General features: G+C 40.6%; 1 protein-coding gene across 1 annotated transcript in view; it reads right to left on the minus strand.

Moving 5' to 3' along the window:
• Positions 1-18,815, minus strand: part of Ryr3 (ryanodine receptor 3) — a 535,270-nt gene that overhangs the window by 228,050 nt on the left and 288,405 nt on the right. The window contains exons 20-23 of the mRNA XM_076570297.1: positions 8,843-9,059; positions 3,910-4,014; positions 2,079-2,182; positions 810-893 (exon numbers count right to left, since the gene is read on the minus strand). Of these exons, the coding sequence (XP_076426412.1) occupies positions 810-893; positions 2,079-2,182; positions 3,910-4,014; positions 8,843-9,059 (510 nt within the window). The remainder of the gene's footprint in view (positions 1-809; positions 894-2,078; positions 2,183-3,909; positions 4,015-8,842; positions 9,060-18,815) is intronic.

Genomic DNA, 18,815 nt, shown 5'->3' on the forward strand with positions numbered 1-18,815 from the left:
GAATCTGTTGTAGTCGTAGGAAACCTCTGTCTCTACCTTCTCAGGAGAGCTGCTTCCGGCAGACTCAACATACATCAACATATACTGGTTCTAGCAACTTCAGCTAGGGATGTGCCTCTCCAGATGCCATCTCCTAGATATGATTTCCTTGACACCAGGTGCTATGTGTCATAGTGACTCATCAGTATGGGAGTTCAACAAGGACGGGGATGGTGAGCATTTGATTAAGGCTGGCACTGCTTTGGCTCCTATCATGACACTTGTGTTTTTCTGTGTGTGTACCCAGAGCAGGTACTGAGGAGCAAGAGAATGAAACAGTGAATGAGCCAGAAGATGTATCAGTGAGCAATTATCTGAACGTGTGACTGCCTGAATGTAGAAGTGGGAACGATAGCTGGACACACAGATATAGAGAGGCAAATGGAATCTTGGTATAGATCCCCATTTCCATAAAGGACTTAGGTGTTAGACCAGTGCCAGAGGAGAGGAGTGAATAGCTGCAATGGCTAGGAACCACTTCTAAGCTCTTGACAAGTGCTCTTGCTGGTGACCAAAAATCAGTGCACTAATTTGAGGTTGGTATACCTCCTAGCCCCAAATTAAGCATAGTGGTATTAGGTATGGCCAGAAGGGGCAAAAAGAGAAAGGGCCTTGAAATGCTTCCTTACAGTAGGCATTTTCTAAGGGTCTCAGTGACATCTAAGTAACTGGGGGAACATTCTAAGATGCTACTGAATGTATGTTCTGTCATTTGCCTCTAACCCTCCCAGTATTCACACTCATCTTGAGCCATTAGAAAATTCACCTACTTTTTGGGCAGTTTGACTCTCTTGAGATCCTCTTCAGCAGCCGGATTCACATGAGCAATGTGGCACCCCAGGGCCAGCAGGGTTCTGTGATGTAACACAAGGTAGAGTCTGGTGTCAACTGCAAGATGAAGGATAACAAGAGCCCTAACCCATGTCTGAGCTGGTTAAGTGGACAAAAGCCATTCCTTTAGACCAGAAGTTGGCCAACATTTTCTGTAAAGGGACAGACAGCAAAGCTTTGTGTATATATATCTTTGTGACTCTGTCACAACAACCTAACTCTGCCATTATGAAATAAATGTAGCCACCGATAATATGCAAAGCAACAAGCCCAGCTTTATTGCAATGAAAATGTATTTACAGAAACAGGTGGCTGGTTTGTTTGTCCCACAGGCCATAATGTGCCAACTTCTGATTTAGATGATAACAGGCATAAGAACATGAAAGAGAATCTGGTTAATTGCTCCACGTGAAGACATTTTCTAGTTTATAAATTCACTTTGAATTATATCAAGCAATTGATTTCATGGAATAGACAGGATTCTAACATCAAATCTTCAGGTCAGCAAATATTTGCTATGTGATGCCGGTATAGCACCTTGAGCTGTACTTGATGTACCAAGATACATAAAGCTCTTTGGGATTACAGATAGTGGATATGTGAGCCTATGAGACAAAGCAGCTTATATCTTTGTTATGTCAACAAGACAATGTTAGAGTGTTCTGCACTGACAGAGAACAGGAATATACAAAGAAACAGCAGGCAACAAACACAAAAGGGAATTAAAAATTGGAGGTACCAATGTGGATTAGGAAATCTGGGTCTTTTTTAGGACCATGAAGGGGATTATTGCATAATTGAAAATTGATTTAAAAAACTTGGGAATTTAGTAATCAAATCATATTTTCCTTTGGTTTTAAAACTACTTTCCTGTTTTTTTTACTTGATTTAACACCAATGACAAGTGACATTTGGTCTTTTGATTCTATTTCTCTCCTTCTTCCTCCTGCCCCTCCTCCACTGCCTCCTGCATTCCCCCCTACCCCCTTATTTCCAGAAAACATGGTCTCTGGAGAAATATATATATACTAAATAGTAATGTGGGTCAGCTCCTCACCATTCTAAGATCTGTGACATGAAGAATCACTGCTGCCTGTGATTTATCAGTGTGTCACGTTCGCAGACAAGAGGGACACACCTTTGCAGTTTAGCTACAATGCATCAAATCATCCACTCACTGTCTAGTCCACATTCAATTAAACACTCACTTCAAGGTTTCAGTTGACATTTGCAGGTTATAATTCTTCTCAGTTTCAGGGAGCTTTGAAAACTCTACAAGGCAGGGGTGTTGTCTTTTGTTGTCATCTCGTATCTAGGTGACAGTGTAAGAAAGAAGAGAATTTAAGTTTTGACAGCTGGCACTGCTCTGAAGAAAGAGAAATGAATATCCTTCAAGGGCCCAGGCAATACATACCAGTCAGGACAAAGACAGCAACTTGCTGATAAGTGAACGCACGAGCCCGTCTTAGGAACTGGTGCACATGGTTCCCAAGTTGTCAATGGCTCAAACCCTGTGGATTTATTTCTACGCAGGTGTCTGCACTTACAATGTGATTTTTCAGAGAGGTAATTTTACAAGTTGTAGGCATGCTTTTGTTAAAAATTTGTGTCACCAAAATGTTACTGGAGGACAGCAATCTTCTGACCATGGCTATAAATATGGACCACATGTATAATCACAAAGGGCTACGGATATGGACCACATGTATAATTTCAAAAGTTTTAACAGCCATGTTAGAAAAAAAAAGAATTAGATCAAATTAATTTTAACAAAGTATTTATTTAGCTCTATACATGCAATATATTGTTTTTATTCTGATGGTAAGAATAAAATAGTGTAAAATTAGAATTAAAAATCCAGTGTGAAGCTGGACATGGTGGCACACACCTTTTATCACACTACTTGGTAGGTAGAGGCAGGTGGATCTTTGAGTTCAAAACCAGTCTGGTCTATAGAAGAAATCTCAGGACAGTTAGAGCTATCTCAAACAAACAAAAAATCCAGTGTGAGTTTTACATCCATCACAACACTGATTAGATACTTTTCAACTGTTCAGGGGCCATATGTGGCTATCACACTGAACAGTATGGATCCGAGCATCACCTCACTCCTTCATGCATTTAGTCATTTCATAAGTGCTTGAATGTACTAATCTAGATTTTATGATCTTACTAATGAGGTCAGATAGCTCCACCTCCATGGAGTCAACAGTCTAATGAAGTAGGAAGGAGAGATAAAATATTTGCAAGAATGAATGCAATTTAAAATTACACTTGTGTTGAGTTCTCTGAAGGAGAGATTTCAAGAGCCTACTGCAGAGAGGTGATCTTTCATAAGGACACTGTTTTGTGGCAGTTATGGACATACATAGGTGTTAGAGTGCAGGGGCCTTTTCAGTAACTAATAGGAATATGCATGACTAGAGAGTGTCCAGGTCATAGGAAGCTGTAAAACTCACCCATCCTTCTGCTTCCAGAAGTGACCTTATACAAATCACAGAGCAAAGTCAATTTACATCCTCTCTGAAAAATGCTTTCTAGTGCAAGGGACTCCCTAACCCCCTCTGGTCTCCATTAATCTTAGTGATACATCTGAAAGCCACGTTAAACAACTTCTGATTCAAAATGATGAATCAGCCCACTACCGCCACCCACACAGAGCAGACTGCTTTTTCTGAAGGGAAGAAGGAGAAATGTGAGAGGTATCCGGGGGGGTTGGGGGGGTGAGGGAGTGGGGGGAGAGGTGGTGGGGGTGGGGAGATGGAAGTAAGCATCCACTGTCCTCTAATAAAAGAAACCAGAGTTAGGAGGTAAACAGGAGGTGGGTTCCCAGCTGTGCCTGTGAAGAGCGGGTTTCTTCAGTGCTGGCTGTAGATGGACTGAAGAACGAACGGGCGGGCTGCTACTAACTGCAAAAGTTAGGCAGGTTGTAGGGAGAGAAACGTTTCGGTTCACCAATTCCCATTCTCAATGAAATGTTCAAGGGACCCTTCCTCATAATATCATAATCCTCCCGGGTCTGGGCACTGAAGCACATACTTTGCCGAAAGTCCAGCCGAGTTCTATTTTATTCATTCCCCAAAGCTCATGGATATTTTCAGCCAGTCGGTCTCGGATCTTCTCTAGGTGAAGTGGCAAAACAACCTGAAGGAAAAGGAGCAAGAGAAAAGCCAGAACTACAGGAATGGACTGGATGAAAGTCTCAGGTGCCCCAGCTGAAGTCACTGCAAATGAAGAGGAGGACCGCTGCTCTGTTGAGAGCTCAGTACTTGGCTTGAGTCTGCTTCTTCCAAACTTCTCAAATTATTCCATTGCTTTAGTTCTATGCCTTCACATGTCCAATCTGAACCCTATCAGAACTCTGTAACACACAAACCTGAATTTGATCCTCTTCCCATCCCAGAGTGGAAGGAGAGAATCGACTCAAGAAAGCTGTTTTTTGATCTCTACATGTGCCCTATAACACAGGAGTATGTGTACACACACGTATATACACAACACACACACACACACACACACACACACACACACACACACACACACACTCCACGCCATTCAAACACTTAACATTTAATACACTCACTCCCTGGGAGAAGCCTTTCTTGATAGGCTGGTCACCTCCACCAAGTCTCTCTGCTTTCCTGGTATTTTGTTCCTATTTCCCAACAGAGGCCACAAACTGAGGACCCACTTTCTTTTCTCCTATTTTCTTCTTCTTTTTTTTTTTAAAAAGATCTATCTATCTATCTATCTATCTATCTATCTATCTATCTATCTATCTATCTATCTATCTATCTATCTATCTATCTAGTATACAGTGTTCAGCCTGCATGTTTGCCTGCAGGCCAGAAGAGGGCATCAGATCTCATTACGGATGGTTGTGAGCCACTATGTGGTTGCTGGGAAATGAACTCAGGACCTCTGGAAGGGCAGCTGGTGCCCTTAACCACTGAGTCATCTTTCCAGCCCTTCTCCTATTTTCTTTAATTTGTTGTCATTATTATTTTCATGTCTATGGCTCGACAGTCCCTAAGGAATGAGAGAGCCAAATAAAAAGCAGATTCCGATGGCTCTTGGACAATGCCCAGTCCTGGGCCCACACTTGCTTGGCAGCTATTAACAGGAGCTAGGACCCAGCTGTCCACTTCAGGACAACCAGTGTGCTGCTTGGCTTTCTAACCCCAGCTCTAGTATGATTACTAGGGTTTCTATTACTAAACCTCCACAATCAAAAAGAATCTCAATTGTTGCGGGTGGATAGAGGGAGCTCATGGAGAAAATACTTCATAGAAAAATGTATACACTCAATGAAATTCCCAAAGGATTAACAAAAATATAAAATCATTTCAAAAACCATTGTAATGTAAATTTTTAAAAAGTCATTTGATGTAAGTGACATGATGTTTTTGATGAGAAACACAATGGGAGAGGTTATTAGCAGACAAGTTATAACTGTGCATGGCTTTTGTTAGCCAACTAAAGGCCATCTGTATCAACTAAGTGTTCCATCATTGATTGTAGCCCTAAAATGAATTTTTAGGCTAAAGGAACTAAATGCTTCAAAGAAAGGGGAAGATACACTTGCTAGAGAAAGGAACCTCCACAAATTAGTGTGAATCATAATCTCAGTGGTTCCAACTGGTAACTTGGGACAAAGCAGCATGGGCTTGACAATTGTTCCTGGGAAGTCCCAAGCCCCAGGGTGGCTGCTTGGAGATGGGGTCCTATCTCCTAGCCCTCAGTGAGAGCTGGGTTTGAAGTAACCAGGAAGAAGTCTAGTTGGGCTAAGCATTAAATGATCTAGTTAATAATTATTAACCTACAAAGTATTTCTTAATGTCCCCTTAGGGGGGTTTTGAGTATCTTATATTTAAGTTCTCCTTTGACAATAATTTCCCAGAATGACAGAGTCTAAAAAATTACAAGGTATTCATGGTAATGAACCACATATCTTCAAAGAGTTCATAGTAATAAAGTACATCCTCTTCAAAGAGAATTTTCTTATTGGCTAGAAGCTTTGACTTTCTTACAGAGTCCTTAAAAACTCAGGTTTGGGTTTAGACATCAAAGCTCCCAGGACTTGTATATACACTTCTTTCATTTCCAAATCTTTAATTCTGCTTTTTTTTTTTTTTTTTTTCTGAGACAGGGTTTCTCTATGCAGCTTTGCGTCTTTCCTGGAACTCACTCTGTAGCCCAGGCTGGCCTTGAACTCACAGAGATCTGGCTAGCTCTGCCTCCCAAGTGCTGGGATTAAAGGTGTGCACCACCACCGCCTGACTCTGCATTGTCTTTTTATTCTTCTGGTTGCTGTGATAAAAACACACTTACAAAAAGCACCTTAAGGGGAGAGCGGGTTCATTTTGGCTCACAGTTACAGTCCATCATGTCAAGCAAGGGTGTAATCTATCATTGCAGAAAAGAGCTTGAGAGGTGGCTGGTCATGTGGTAGCCACAGTCAGGAAGGAGAAGGGGAAGATGGATGAATGGTTATGCTCAGCTAGCTTCCCCCTTTATGCAGCCCAGGGAATGGTGCCACCCTCTATAATGGTTCTTCCCACCTCAACCTATTCAAGGTAATCCACCACAGCTAACCAGAAATAGATAATCCCTCGTTGGTGTGCCTGGAGCTTGTCTTCTAACTGGTTGCTGATACTGCCAAGCTGACAACGCTCATCGTTACACACGTTTAGAGAACTCTTCTTATTGTTGGGTTTTCTCCTTATTTGTTTGAATTCTTTTTACCCAGCCTCTTCCAGGAAGTTTGGTCATAGCAATTTTGTGTTTCTGACAGGTTAGCAGGGGCAGTCAGCCCAGAGGTACTCCTGCTTGCTGGTCCTTGTCACCTGCACTGGCACAAACAGCTCTGTGTTCAGAGAACTTGCTTTTATCTCTGTCCCTAAAGCCTCCTGTTTGTGAAGGAGTCCAGGATATCAGAATATGTTCCTATGGAATAGGGTTATTTTAAGATGAAGATATCTGGGAACAGCTGCTGCAGAAAGTGGTCTGGTCTCTTATCCTTCTAAAGGAAAAACTCTCCTGAAGAATTCAACCATTTCTTCCCAGGGAAGACTGACCATTGCCACCAGAGACCTGACAGCACCATATCCAGGCACCGTCAAAACAAAAAACCAACCATGTCTCCTAAGGACCCATTTATTGTTCCTTAGAGTTATTTATTTCTTCCCTTCCCCTTGTTCCCTCCCTCCCTCCCTCCCTAGTAAAAGAGTATAATCTCCAAAGTTCACCTTCCTCTCTGGGCGGCTGTTCTTTGTCAATGCTTTACAAACTAATTAAAATATACCTTTTCTCTTGCTAACCTGTTAGCTCAAGTTTAATTTGTGCATCCCCAGTTACAGAAGGCGGGAGGGAAAAGGCAAGTGTTTCTTCTGTTACATCTAGACCACACAGTTATCAGACTCTCGGATTCTTGGGATCTCTTGAAACTCACAAGCTCCGCAGTTTCCCAGCAAAGCCCTTCTTTACATCCCAGAGGTGGAATTATGCTTTGAAATGAGCAGGGAGATGCAGAGTTTTCCATCCTATGGGAGATTAAAATTACTATCTGTGCATGAATAAATTGGGTATGATGACATATGGCTACAGTTCCAGAACTTGGGAAACTGAGACAGGAGACTGCTCAGAGTTAAAGTCAGCCTTGGAGACACAGTGAGCATACGATTAGCTAGAGCACCTGAATGTAATAGGGTGATATGAATGTTATGAAAAGGCAAACTAGAAACATTTTATATGTGAAAGGACCAGTTATTAATATATACTGGTAACTCTAAGTGCTTTAGCGGCTAGGTCTTTTTTCATTAATTTCTATAGCAATTGTTCTCAATCTATGGGTCATAACCCCTTTGGGGGGTTGATTAACCCTTTCACAGAGGTTGCATATCAGATATCCTTCTTATCAGATATTTACATTGTGATTCATAACTAACAAAATTACAGTTATGAAAAAGCAATGGAAATAATTTTATGGTTGGGGGGTCACCACAACATGAAGAACTGATTATTATTATTGAAGGGTCACAGCATTAGGAAGGTTGAGAACCACTGCTCTATAGCATCTAGAATAGTAATTTAAATAGCTCTGGTGGAATTGAGGACATCGATCTGTTGGTTAAGCCAACACAAGGGCCTGAAATTGATCCCCAAATCCATTAAACTGCCAGGGTCCCATATTCTTGTAATCCCAGCACTGATGAGGATCCATAGAGTTCTTTGGTGAGCAAGTCTAGCCTAATGGTGAACTTCAGGACAATGAGAGGCTCTGGAAGACTTTCCTAAGTATGACATTCTTCTGGCCTCCGTGCACACGCGCACACCCCTCGCCCCACATTCATGCTCCATACTCCTTCCTGCACATTCACAAACATGCACAAGCACATACACACATTAAAAGAAATGGCACTGGTGTAGAAAGCCTGCTGAAAGCTCTATCGTACTGCATGAACATGGATAAAGTACCCATTTGCCAACCACTCCTATGGAGTCCACACTATACCCTTGCTGTTTTATTTCCAACTTGCTGTCTCCCTGTTCTTCCTTCTCACAAACTGTCCATCCATGTGAGACCTGACATTGGCACCTGTCCCTCCTCTATGTTTCTACTCCCAGCCCTTATTCATTCCATTGCTGTTATATCAACTCTTCCTATGCTGTTATATCACTGCCCAGTGCCCCTTTCCATTTAAGCTTCATAAAGGTCCAGATGGAATTCCATCTGTTCTCACAGACTCTTACAAACATCCTACCCTAAAGGACATGCATACTGTTCATTCTGCATTTATTATATCTGACCTTTAAAAAATAACTTATTTGTTCCTTATATATTCAACTTGGATATGAATTCTCAAAGAATATTGGATATTTATCTGTATCTTTTAAAGAGTACAGTGCCTTATGTGGAGCACACTCTCAATATGTTCACTGTGATTGCCTGTCATTTACAATTTGGACTTACCTGACTGGTGTCTATGGGGCAAGGGATGAAAGAGGCTTGGGAGAGGAACTGAGTGGTACCCAACAGATCCCTAACACCATCAGCATCACGTTTATACTCTTTGACAGGCTCCAATCTCATCTTCTCCTTTGGAAGTAAGGCTTCATAGCAAGGGGCATAACCAGAGGGAGGCAGGAACTTAAATTCTCCATGCCGACCACCCATCAGGAAACGTACTCTGTCATTTCAAGAAGCAGAAGAGAGGGGTCAAAAAGCATCCTATTTCAAATAAGTGAACATTAAAGGTTGTATCCGCATTCAAAACCATACTGTTGGGAACCCATTGAATTCAGATTCAGCACAGCAAATATCCTCATGTCTGTAGACAATGACAGAACTGAGTGTCTAGGCACCATGCTAAAGTGAACATCAGTGACATGTTCTTAAAAGTTTTATTATTCTTAAGTCACTTGGTGTTTATTACTGCTGAAGTAGTTAATTACAGTAGACATTACCTCAATATTGGGAACATAGCAAGATTCTTCTCTATAAAAATCCCATTGAAACTTCACCATGGAAATGTGTCTTTACTTGAAGTAAATTACCCATAGGCTGGTTAAAGAAAATACAGTAAAATTATATAGATAAAATAGTAAATGCTGAATGTTCAGGCAAAATATGCAATACTAGAATTTTCAGCCCAGAAGAGGCTGCAGTTCCTAGAGCAGCCATATGAGGACAGTAGTAGGTGGTCGTTCAGGAGGGTAAAAGGGCATTTGGTACCTGGGATGTCATTGCCTTCTTAAGGGGCACCATCGCTCTGTTGGCATTCAGGCCTGACACCATGGTCCATCCAACTTCTAAATCACAACCTTGATCCACACACTCTATTCCCTTCCACACACAAATGCTTGATCTAATAGCAGTTCCCGACAGTACCAATTCTAAATTAAAACTGGGCCTCTGGCTGCTGGTACCACCTTGGTCCAACCCATTCTCATCCCCCAGAGAAGGAGAAAGGCTTAGCTCAGTGGTAGAGCGTTTGCCTAGCAAGTGCCAAGGCCTTGGGTTTGGTCCTCATCTAGCATTCTGGATGAATTTCAGTTGTCTATAAGTAGAAGTTAGGTTATGGTAAATGCCAAAGTTTTCTGCAAAGAGGAAAAGGTAAACACATCATTTGACAGTGGCACTTCATATTATCCTAGTTCAGTAGGAAATGGACCTTTCACAAATCAACTTTAATTACATAGAATAAAGGAAATAGACCACAGTTTTAGGTAATTAAAACATAGTAATACATACAGTCCTTGGCAGCTCAATGATAATCTCACAGGAAAAAAAAATCAATATAAACTCAGTGTTGGCACTTGATATTCACTCACTACTTCCATCCTTCCATCAAAAAAACAATGGGTGAGCCTACACCACTCATACCTGACTTTGCAATGGGGATTCAGTTATAAACAACATATCCAGTGTTCCTAGTATAACAAAAGCAGGTTTTCAAGCAGGTAAATAAGCTTAATTTCCAATGAGGGGGCATCTGATGGAATAAAGCAGGGATATGTGAAATAACTCAGAAAAGGAGGTGGCTTCTAGAGATGGCATCAAGAAAGGACTCTTTGTGGAGAAGTCAATAAGCTGAAGATGTGGAGGAAGAGAGTCTCAGGAGAGGGACATGTGCAAAGGCCCTGAGGTAGGAAGTACTTAGGTAGTGCTATGGGTGAGGACACTATCTACCTGAGGAATGGAAGAAGAAACATGAGGACAGGGTTGCATAAAGCAGTCTGTATGCCCTGGCAAGGAGTATGGCTTTATTCTAGGTGGGAAATTGCTCATGGAGTTTAAAGTGAGGAAATACAGTATTCTTCTAGCACTCCTATGTAGATAGGTCTGGGGACCAATTAGTAAGGTCTTGAAATAGTCATAGAGAAAGGCAGGTAGGTTGGGCCAAGGTGATCTAAACAGCCAGATGCCAGCTTTGTTTTGGCATTAGAACTGGTAGGAATTGCTGGTGTGTTGGGTGGATGTGTGGAGGGGGTTGATATAAGTGGAGGAAGGTTATGATTAAGCAAAGCTTTCACGGCAGGACATTTTGCACTAGGCATCACTTCCTTTAATTGGAGCATTCTGGGAGGGGAGCCATGTAAGAAAGTCTCTGTGTTGTCTGCATCACTGCAATTGTAGAAATATCCTAATTATGAATCTGGAAAATAAAAATCCCTCCAAGTGAGAAATGTTAAGTTTTTTTCCCTTTCCAATAAGAACGCATTATTGAAATGGCCTTTTATAAAATGCTGTTTTAAAATTAATTATAGAAATCACACAGAGCCTCCCACTTCCCTATTTAAAAGCACTAAACAACAATGGCATAGAATTAGAACCACAATTGTCCCTGGGAGTGTGCCTACACAAAGTGTTATGCAATAGGGAATGATTTTTGTGTATAAAGAATATGAGCAATGACGTTAAAATGAAATTGAGTCATTAGGCTGTAGTGTTACTAATTTAGTGAACATTCTGGAAATAATGACTAAACCACAAATGTATTTGTTGAGAATTTCCAAGTTAAGTTGAATCTAATGGATTGTGTTATTGACATGCTGAAAGTATAGGATAGAAGTGGATTGGTCTGAGTGGAGAAATGGAAAGGGAAGTTACCTGCTGCTCTTTAACCACCCAGGAACCCTGAAGTTCAATGGACTGAGAGCTCATGAGGCAAGAGTGTTGGTACTTGCTACTCTGTGGATTACAGGAACACATAAATGGTCTATTCTGTGGATTTCTAGCTAGCTAGCTAGACTTAATTATTCATAAGCACAGTTAAGTTTAGTTTTGAAATTTTTCTTGTGTTTTAAAATACACTGGAAAGATAACAAATCAAGACTGGTCGGCTTCTGTGTAGCATTTAAAGAGAACAATGCTTTCTGGTTTTATGTCTCGTTATTAAAACGAGAGTAATAATTTGGCTATAAATTGTATTTCCTACAATGGCCACAAGAATTGTAAAATGAAAAATTAACACAGGCAGAAAGGAGTGCTTATTGCTTACGGAGGCACTTATCTTTCGACATCGTATGCTGTGCTTCACTGGGCAGAAGACAAGGTTGTGTACTGCTTCTGAAGTCTTGCTGGATGAGAGCCCCTGCATCCCAGCAGGTGGAACTGAATAGGCACTGGCCCAAGACATACCCGCCAGCTGCCAGTCCTTCTCTCATGCCCAGGAACAACCTGACAGAGTTTGCGGGAAGGGATCAAAAAAACAGCCTCCAATACTTGAGGATGGGACTATATCTGTCCCAGTGGATCCAGATTGAGTTAAAAAAAAATGATGTGATAACATGTTAAGTTTGAGTAGAACAGTTAGAGGGAAATATAATGTCCCAAACCCACTTCAACTATTGAATAATTTATTATTATGGTAATAGAGATTGAACCCATAATCTTGTGCATGCCAAGGCAAGTATTCTCACTGAGTTATACCCCCAGACTGAAGCACAATATTAATGTGTGGTCTCTAAGTTTTGAAAAGGCTCAAAGGCAGACTTATAAATCCATAATTCAGAATCCCAGTATCTTTATACTCTAGAGAGAAATGCTGGGTCAACTCTGCAGATTATGGCAAAACAACTGTGAAGATACTTCTATCAGACTCAGATCACATCTGTCTCCAGACTGAGGAGGGAAAAAAATCCTCTCAGAGAGAGCTGCAAAGGAAGGAGGAGTTTGTCCATCCATTTGAAGGTGCCTGATGGGAACTTTCAGAAATAGGTTTGGTGGGGTAAAGAGCAGTGAGCATGCCATCATCCTTCATCCAAGGACCTCTGTCCAGAAAGGTGGATGGCTGAGCAGTGGCCAGAAGCCCAGACGGGGGGGAGGTGGACTGGAAGTGTGAGGAAATGAAGGGAATCATGGGGTATGGCTATGCCAAAGATCATGGAAGAAGGGTCCAGCGTGTAGCTAAGAAATCTACAAACCGGCCTCAGTATTGAGCGAAATAGCAGTTGTACTGAATGCCACCCAGTGGTACAGTGCCACATGACCACTGTACCAATTCTATAGTTCGTGACAATTCCTAGATAGGTATCTCTGGACTCAACTCTAGAGAGATCTGAAACAGGAGCTGGCTTACTGGGTAGGGAGCAGTTCCCTGAGAGACTAACCTGAACTCTCACTGCAGGGCTGAATTGGGTGAGCTTTTGACTTTTGACTGGCTACAACTCTATTTTATAATCAAAAGGTTGAAGGTTTTAAATCATGGACCTCAGTATTTTTATTCCTAACAGGAACCATAAAAAGCTATAGTATCCACCTAAAAACTCATTCAGGGTCAGAAGTCTAGAGCATGGATTTCCAGGGGTAGAAATTGAAATTACATGTACCTGCCTGTTTTTCTCAATAAGTTCTGTATTGGACACTCAATCTTGACCTTAATAAAAAATAACTCTTCATCATTCACAACTGAGAACATAAAATTGAAAAATAAATTTCTTTTTCTCTAGGTGCTTTTTCCTGCCCTCCAGTTTCCATCAAATTTCTCAGCTTCTACCAAGCGTAAAGCAGAGAATTCAAGAATTGTGCTCATTAGGATGAGTTGTTCTTTATCCTTAGATTTCCCCCTACAGATTTAAAAAAACAATTTCATAGGAATTTAGACTGCTTTGACATCCCACGTCACTCCAGTAAGAATGACTAATAAGAAATAAAAAGAAAGAAAAGGATTTCTGGTGAGGATGTGGGGAAAGATGAACCCTTATTCACTGCTAGTGGGAATGGAACCTTTGTAGCCACAATAGAGTGAGTGTGGAGGTTGCTCAAAGCACTCAAAATAGTGGAGATATCTCTATCTCTATCTCTCTATCTCTCTATATCTATCCATCTATCCATCTATCCATCTATCTGACTGGAAGCCAACTTACCACAGAAATACTTGAACTTCTGCATTCATTGTTACACTATTCAAAAACAGCCAGGAAGTGGTTGGTTAAGGAAAATATGGTATATATACACAATGGGATTTTAAGCAGTCATAAAGAAAAAAAAGTCATGACTTTCCAAGAAAGCAGATAAAAGTAGAAATCACTATGTTAAGTGAAATAAACCAGACTCAGAAAAAATATTAAATGATCTTTCTCTTACATTAGGAGCCTAAATTTAAAATGATGTATGTGCGTACATACACACACACACACACACACACACACACACACACACACACACACACTCATTAGTCAATCTAATCTCTTCCACTAAAGCACCTGTTCCATCTTCTGAGGTTCTTCCTGGAACTCAGACATGAGGAAGATTTTTTTTCTTCATAAAGCTTACAAAGATAAAGATTTCTTTATCTCAGAGATAAGCAAGTGTTTCAGTCATAGTGTCCTGGAAATAAAAAATATTGGGATGTGTAGGGGGAAGTCTTATTTGCTTGTCAAAATTTGAAAGCAAAGGGAAATGACACTGAAAAGCTCTGGTAGCATTTATAATTTCATCTTGGAGATTTCTGACTGCTAATTTGCAGAAGCAATGAGGATACCTCTTGTCATATTTAAAAGACTGATTCATGAATAAAAACACTAAAAATGAAGACAAAGTTTTGCCATGATAAAAAATGATGCCCAGTTTTCTCTTCATCATGCTACGCTGTCATCATCCCCAGCTGTCTAGCAGGCATGGAGGTGTTCTAATCTTTCCAGACGTTTCAATCTTGCAGCTGCTATTTAATCCCTCTGGGAGGCCTGGGGTAGTGGTCCAAAGAAGAAGAGTATACGGGTTAAGAGGGGATTGTTAGCAGGCTTTTGCTGACCTGAGTTTAATTCACATCTCATGATTCATAATTGCATCTTTAGTCTGCAATGCTAAGAATGGAGAATAATCCGAGTTATGGACATTCTCACATTCATATTTCTTACTGGCTTACATGTGGTGAAGCCCAGGGCAATCCAGCCAGCACTCATCTTGTTCCTCTGCAGCAATATATTTATCCCAGCAATAATTTCCACAGCATTGACCACAGCAAGCTGGAAATAGCTAAGCTGTCGGTTACCTGAATTTTAGCCAAGTCTGGTGGATATCGATGGAAACAAACAGCAGCTACAGGCACCAACTGTTTTAGGATTTTTTTTATTAATTAGAAAAGGCTGGTAACAGTTACATAAGATGATTAAATATGTCTATAGGGGAGCATATAGCTGTAAAATATATTTTACTACAGTAAAAAGCTCAACTTTTTTTAAGAACAAAAAGAGCACCCCAAATTTACTATCTACTCTGGCCTTTTGTATAAGGCCATCTTGGTGATTCATGCCCTGTACTATTTCCAGTGAGGGGCAAGGGTGATGTCGTCTTTAACAAAAGCTTCCTGGCATCAAAATAACTGGAAATTTTGGATGGGCTCCAAGGTACATATGCTCATCTTCCACTCTGTGTTGAATAGGGTTGTCACCACCACATTACGGCACTAGTAACACTACCTACAAACAGGCCACAGTCAGAGTAAACTGGAGCAGTACATTCATAACAGTTAGGGAAGGGAGCACATATTGATTTGTGAATTTTGTCAGTAATTATTCATGCTGCCTTTGACTTCGCCAGGGGTAAATCTAATTGAAAAAAGATTTTTGTTCTTTGTGCCCTTTGCTCTTCCATGATTGCTGGCAGGGACATCCTAATCAGGTGTAATTAACAACATAGTTTGCACTGATACAAATAATAATTTAAAAATTCAAGAGTATGACCTCATTAAAGATCACTGAGTGGAAGGTAATGGGATTGCAGAAGAGAAATCTAATTTAGAAACTACACACAAATTAAAAATGAGTATGAGAAACAATTCTGAAGGATCCTGTGTTGGGAAATAAGACTCTCTTCCTAGGTGGGCATGCTAACTTACTTCTCTCTTGGAGAACTGCCATAAAATCAAGCACATGTTTTAAAATATGGTGTAAAATGGTAATTTAAAAATTAAAAAAATATATATATTGAGCATGCTTATTTTCAGTAAGATATCTTAATTAGCCTAGAGTTAATATCCTGGCCTCTCTTTGCATAACTAAACTAGATCAGTATAGGAAGTGACATGTTTTAACACCAAAATATATTTCTCAAGTTGATGTAAAAGTGTTGGTTTATTGAAGCCATTCACTCATAATTGAAAAGAGCCAGTTGACTACTCTCCAACATAAGACCAGCAATAACCTGGAGCAAAGATGCCATCTGATGATGCATTTCAGAAACACGTATGTGGGGATAGTGTTTCTACCTCTCTGTGTTCATATCCTGTCATGAGACCCAGAGACAGGAATTGCCCAGTGCTGACTGTGTTTTCAGGGTCAGGTATCAGGTGACATCGAGGCACCCAAACTGCTCTTAAGCATGCCATATGTCCAGTTGCTATGAGCAAAAGCCCCCAGATCTAAGCTGTTGACTCTTAAAGCTAGCACATCTAGACTCTTCAAACTTGTTAAATTCTCTCAGAGAACAACTCACTGTTTATCCTGTAACTTTACTTCTCTGTTAACTGTGTGCTCCGAGGGCTATGTGATCTACTGACATAGAGATGAAATGCCAGCAATGTCTTCTAAATAAGGATGGCATTCAGTCACCTATGTCTTTACCTGCTCTGAAGTTCTCAGTCAAGAGAGGATTCCAAAGCAAGGTCCACTCAGAGCAAATACAAATCACAGACATGGAAATCCTATCTCATTACTTTGAAGGAGTCTGAATGGATGAAATAATGACTAAGAATTGCCAAACTAGGAGACGGCTCAGTAAGTGAAGTGTGAAGTGAGCAAGCCTGATGATGACCTGAGTTCAGATCCCCAGTACCCACTAAAAGCTGTTGTGGTAGCACAAGCATCTTTAATTCCAGCACTCCCCAACTGGGAGATAGAACAAGAACACGGGAGTCAGTAAAGCTTGTAGGCTAGTTAACCTGATGCAAACAGCAGCAAAAAACAAGAGAGAAGCTGTCTCAAACAAGGTGAAAGGTGAGGACTGATACAACACCCGAGGATGTCCTCTGACCTGGGTACACTGTGTCAAGCATGCTCTCACATTCACATACCCATGAACACACATGTCATACAAGCACACACACACACATACATACAAATAATTACTACACATTTTGCAAAAGCAGATGTAGTTTTCTCTGAATGCAAACTACTCAGAAAGACAATCAATTGCAGCAGATCGGAGAAGACGGTCTCTTTGAAAATTTGAATTTACACAGGGGACATCTATCTATATCACAACCCCTCTTCTTCCAAATGCTCAAGGATCACGGTGGAAGGGGCTGTGGAAAGATTATAGGAGTCAAAGGTGAGAGGTGACTTCAGTGAGACAGTGCTGCTTGGATAGGACAGTACTATTGCACCACAGCGGCTGTGACTCACTGTACAATACTTGAGCAAGATGGGTGTGTGTGTGGCAAAGTCCGATTTCTAGCTGAGGAGCTATTGGTAACTGATGGCTGCTGGGAAAGAGAGAGTGTGTTTTCTTTACGAACATGGCTCCTGGAAGGCTCCCCATGCTTCAGTAATGACTCTACACTTCATGCACATATAGGCAGTGTACTAAATGGACTCAGTGCATTTTAAAACATAATACATATACCTAGGAAGGATAGTGGTGGAGGGACACAGGAGGAGCTGGAGGGGAGGTAATGGGGTTATAATCAAAACACATTATATACATAAATTAAATTTTCAAACAATAAAATATTTTAAAAAATGTTTATTAAAATGTGTTAAATTAAATATTAATAAAATGTATATTTTTTAAACATCTAAATAGTTTTCACAAATGAGATCTTAAGAAGTGCTTTCTCTTTCTCTCTCTCTCTCTGTGAAAATAATCTAAAGTCAGTGAGTGGCACTGGTCAAAACAGAACAGAAAGGGGAAGATGTTGAGGATGGAAAAGTGAGGCCATAAGCTATCCAGACAAATGTGGTTCTAGGCACTGATCATGCAGGGTCACCCGCTTCTCCATAGAAGATTCTGGGCCAACACGATGACCCTAATGTGGCTGTGCTGCATTAGTGTCTCTGCTCCTAGGGAACAGAGCTGGGGAGCTGGGTAGCTGTGCGCTGTGACTCACACTTGGTTCCTCCTGACTGCCACAGGGACTTTGCTCTAATCCATTCTTATCTCCCTTCGGAAGATATATGAACTTGTCTGGCTTTGTTCAGCACTTCATGAAGTGCTGAAGCCTATGCCTATGGTGACATTCTGCAAATCCTACCCTGGGGCTTTGCAGTGCCTGCTTCTTACTCCTCTGTGGCTCCTGTTGTCATACCCTGCTCCCGCTGCACTGTTCGATGGCATCCATGGATACAAGTGTGATTGTAACTGTAACTCCTATGTCCTGCTCAGTCAGTTATGAGCTCTTTAAAATACAGAGCTGGAGAGTGGAATGGCTGAGACAATTTGGGAAACAGGCTTATTGTGGGGTCTTGACTTACAGACATCTAAATGTGTAACAAGGCTAAGAGAGTTAAAACAGCATTTATATGATACAAGGAAAGAGAGGGCCAGAACTGTGAATACGATCGTAAGCAGTGAGCTATAGGAAAACAGCATGCACAGTACATCCCCAAGTCAATGCAAACTATCTATATGTAAAACATAACATTATCATCTTCGAGTGGTGCTATTTTAGGTTCTTATGATTTTGACTTATATTACATTAAAAGGGGAAGATAGGATAAAAATTAACCATAAAAGGTAAATCATAACTTGGAAAAAATATTGAAGCTATAGAAAACAGATCAGCAGTCTTAAATGTAACTTGATTAACAATAAGACCATTCAAAATTAATATCAGAAAGGCTAGGAACATAAAACCAGCAAAAATACTAGGTGGAGAAAGAAACAGAAGAATGTGCTTTATAATTTCAAATTGGTAAAATAAAAAATAACCAGCAACGATAAAATTAGTGTGGATTCAATCAATTGGGAATTCTCATATGTTGCTTTTTTTATATGTGTTTAG

The sequence above is a fragment of the Peromyscus maniculatus genome, chromosome 4, assembly GCF_049852395.1.
Source record: "Peromyscus maniculatus bairdii isolate BWxNUB_F1_BW_parent chromosome 4, HU_Pman_BW_mat_3.1, whole genome shotgun sequence".
NCBI classification, from domain to species: domain Eukaryota; kingdom Metazoa; phylum Chordata; class Mammalia; order Rodentia; family Cricetidae; genus Peromyscus; species Peromyscus maniculatus.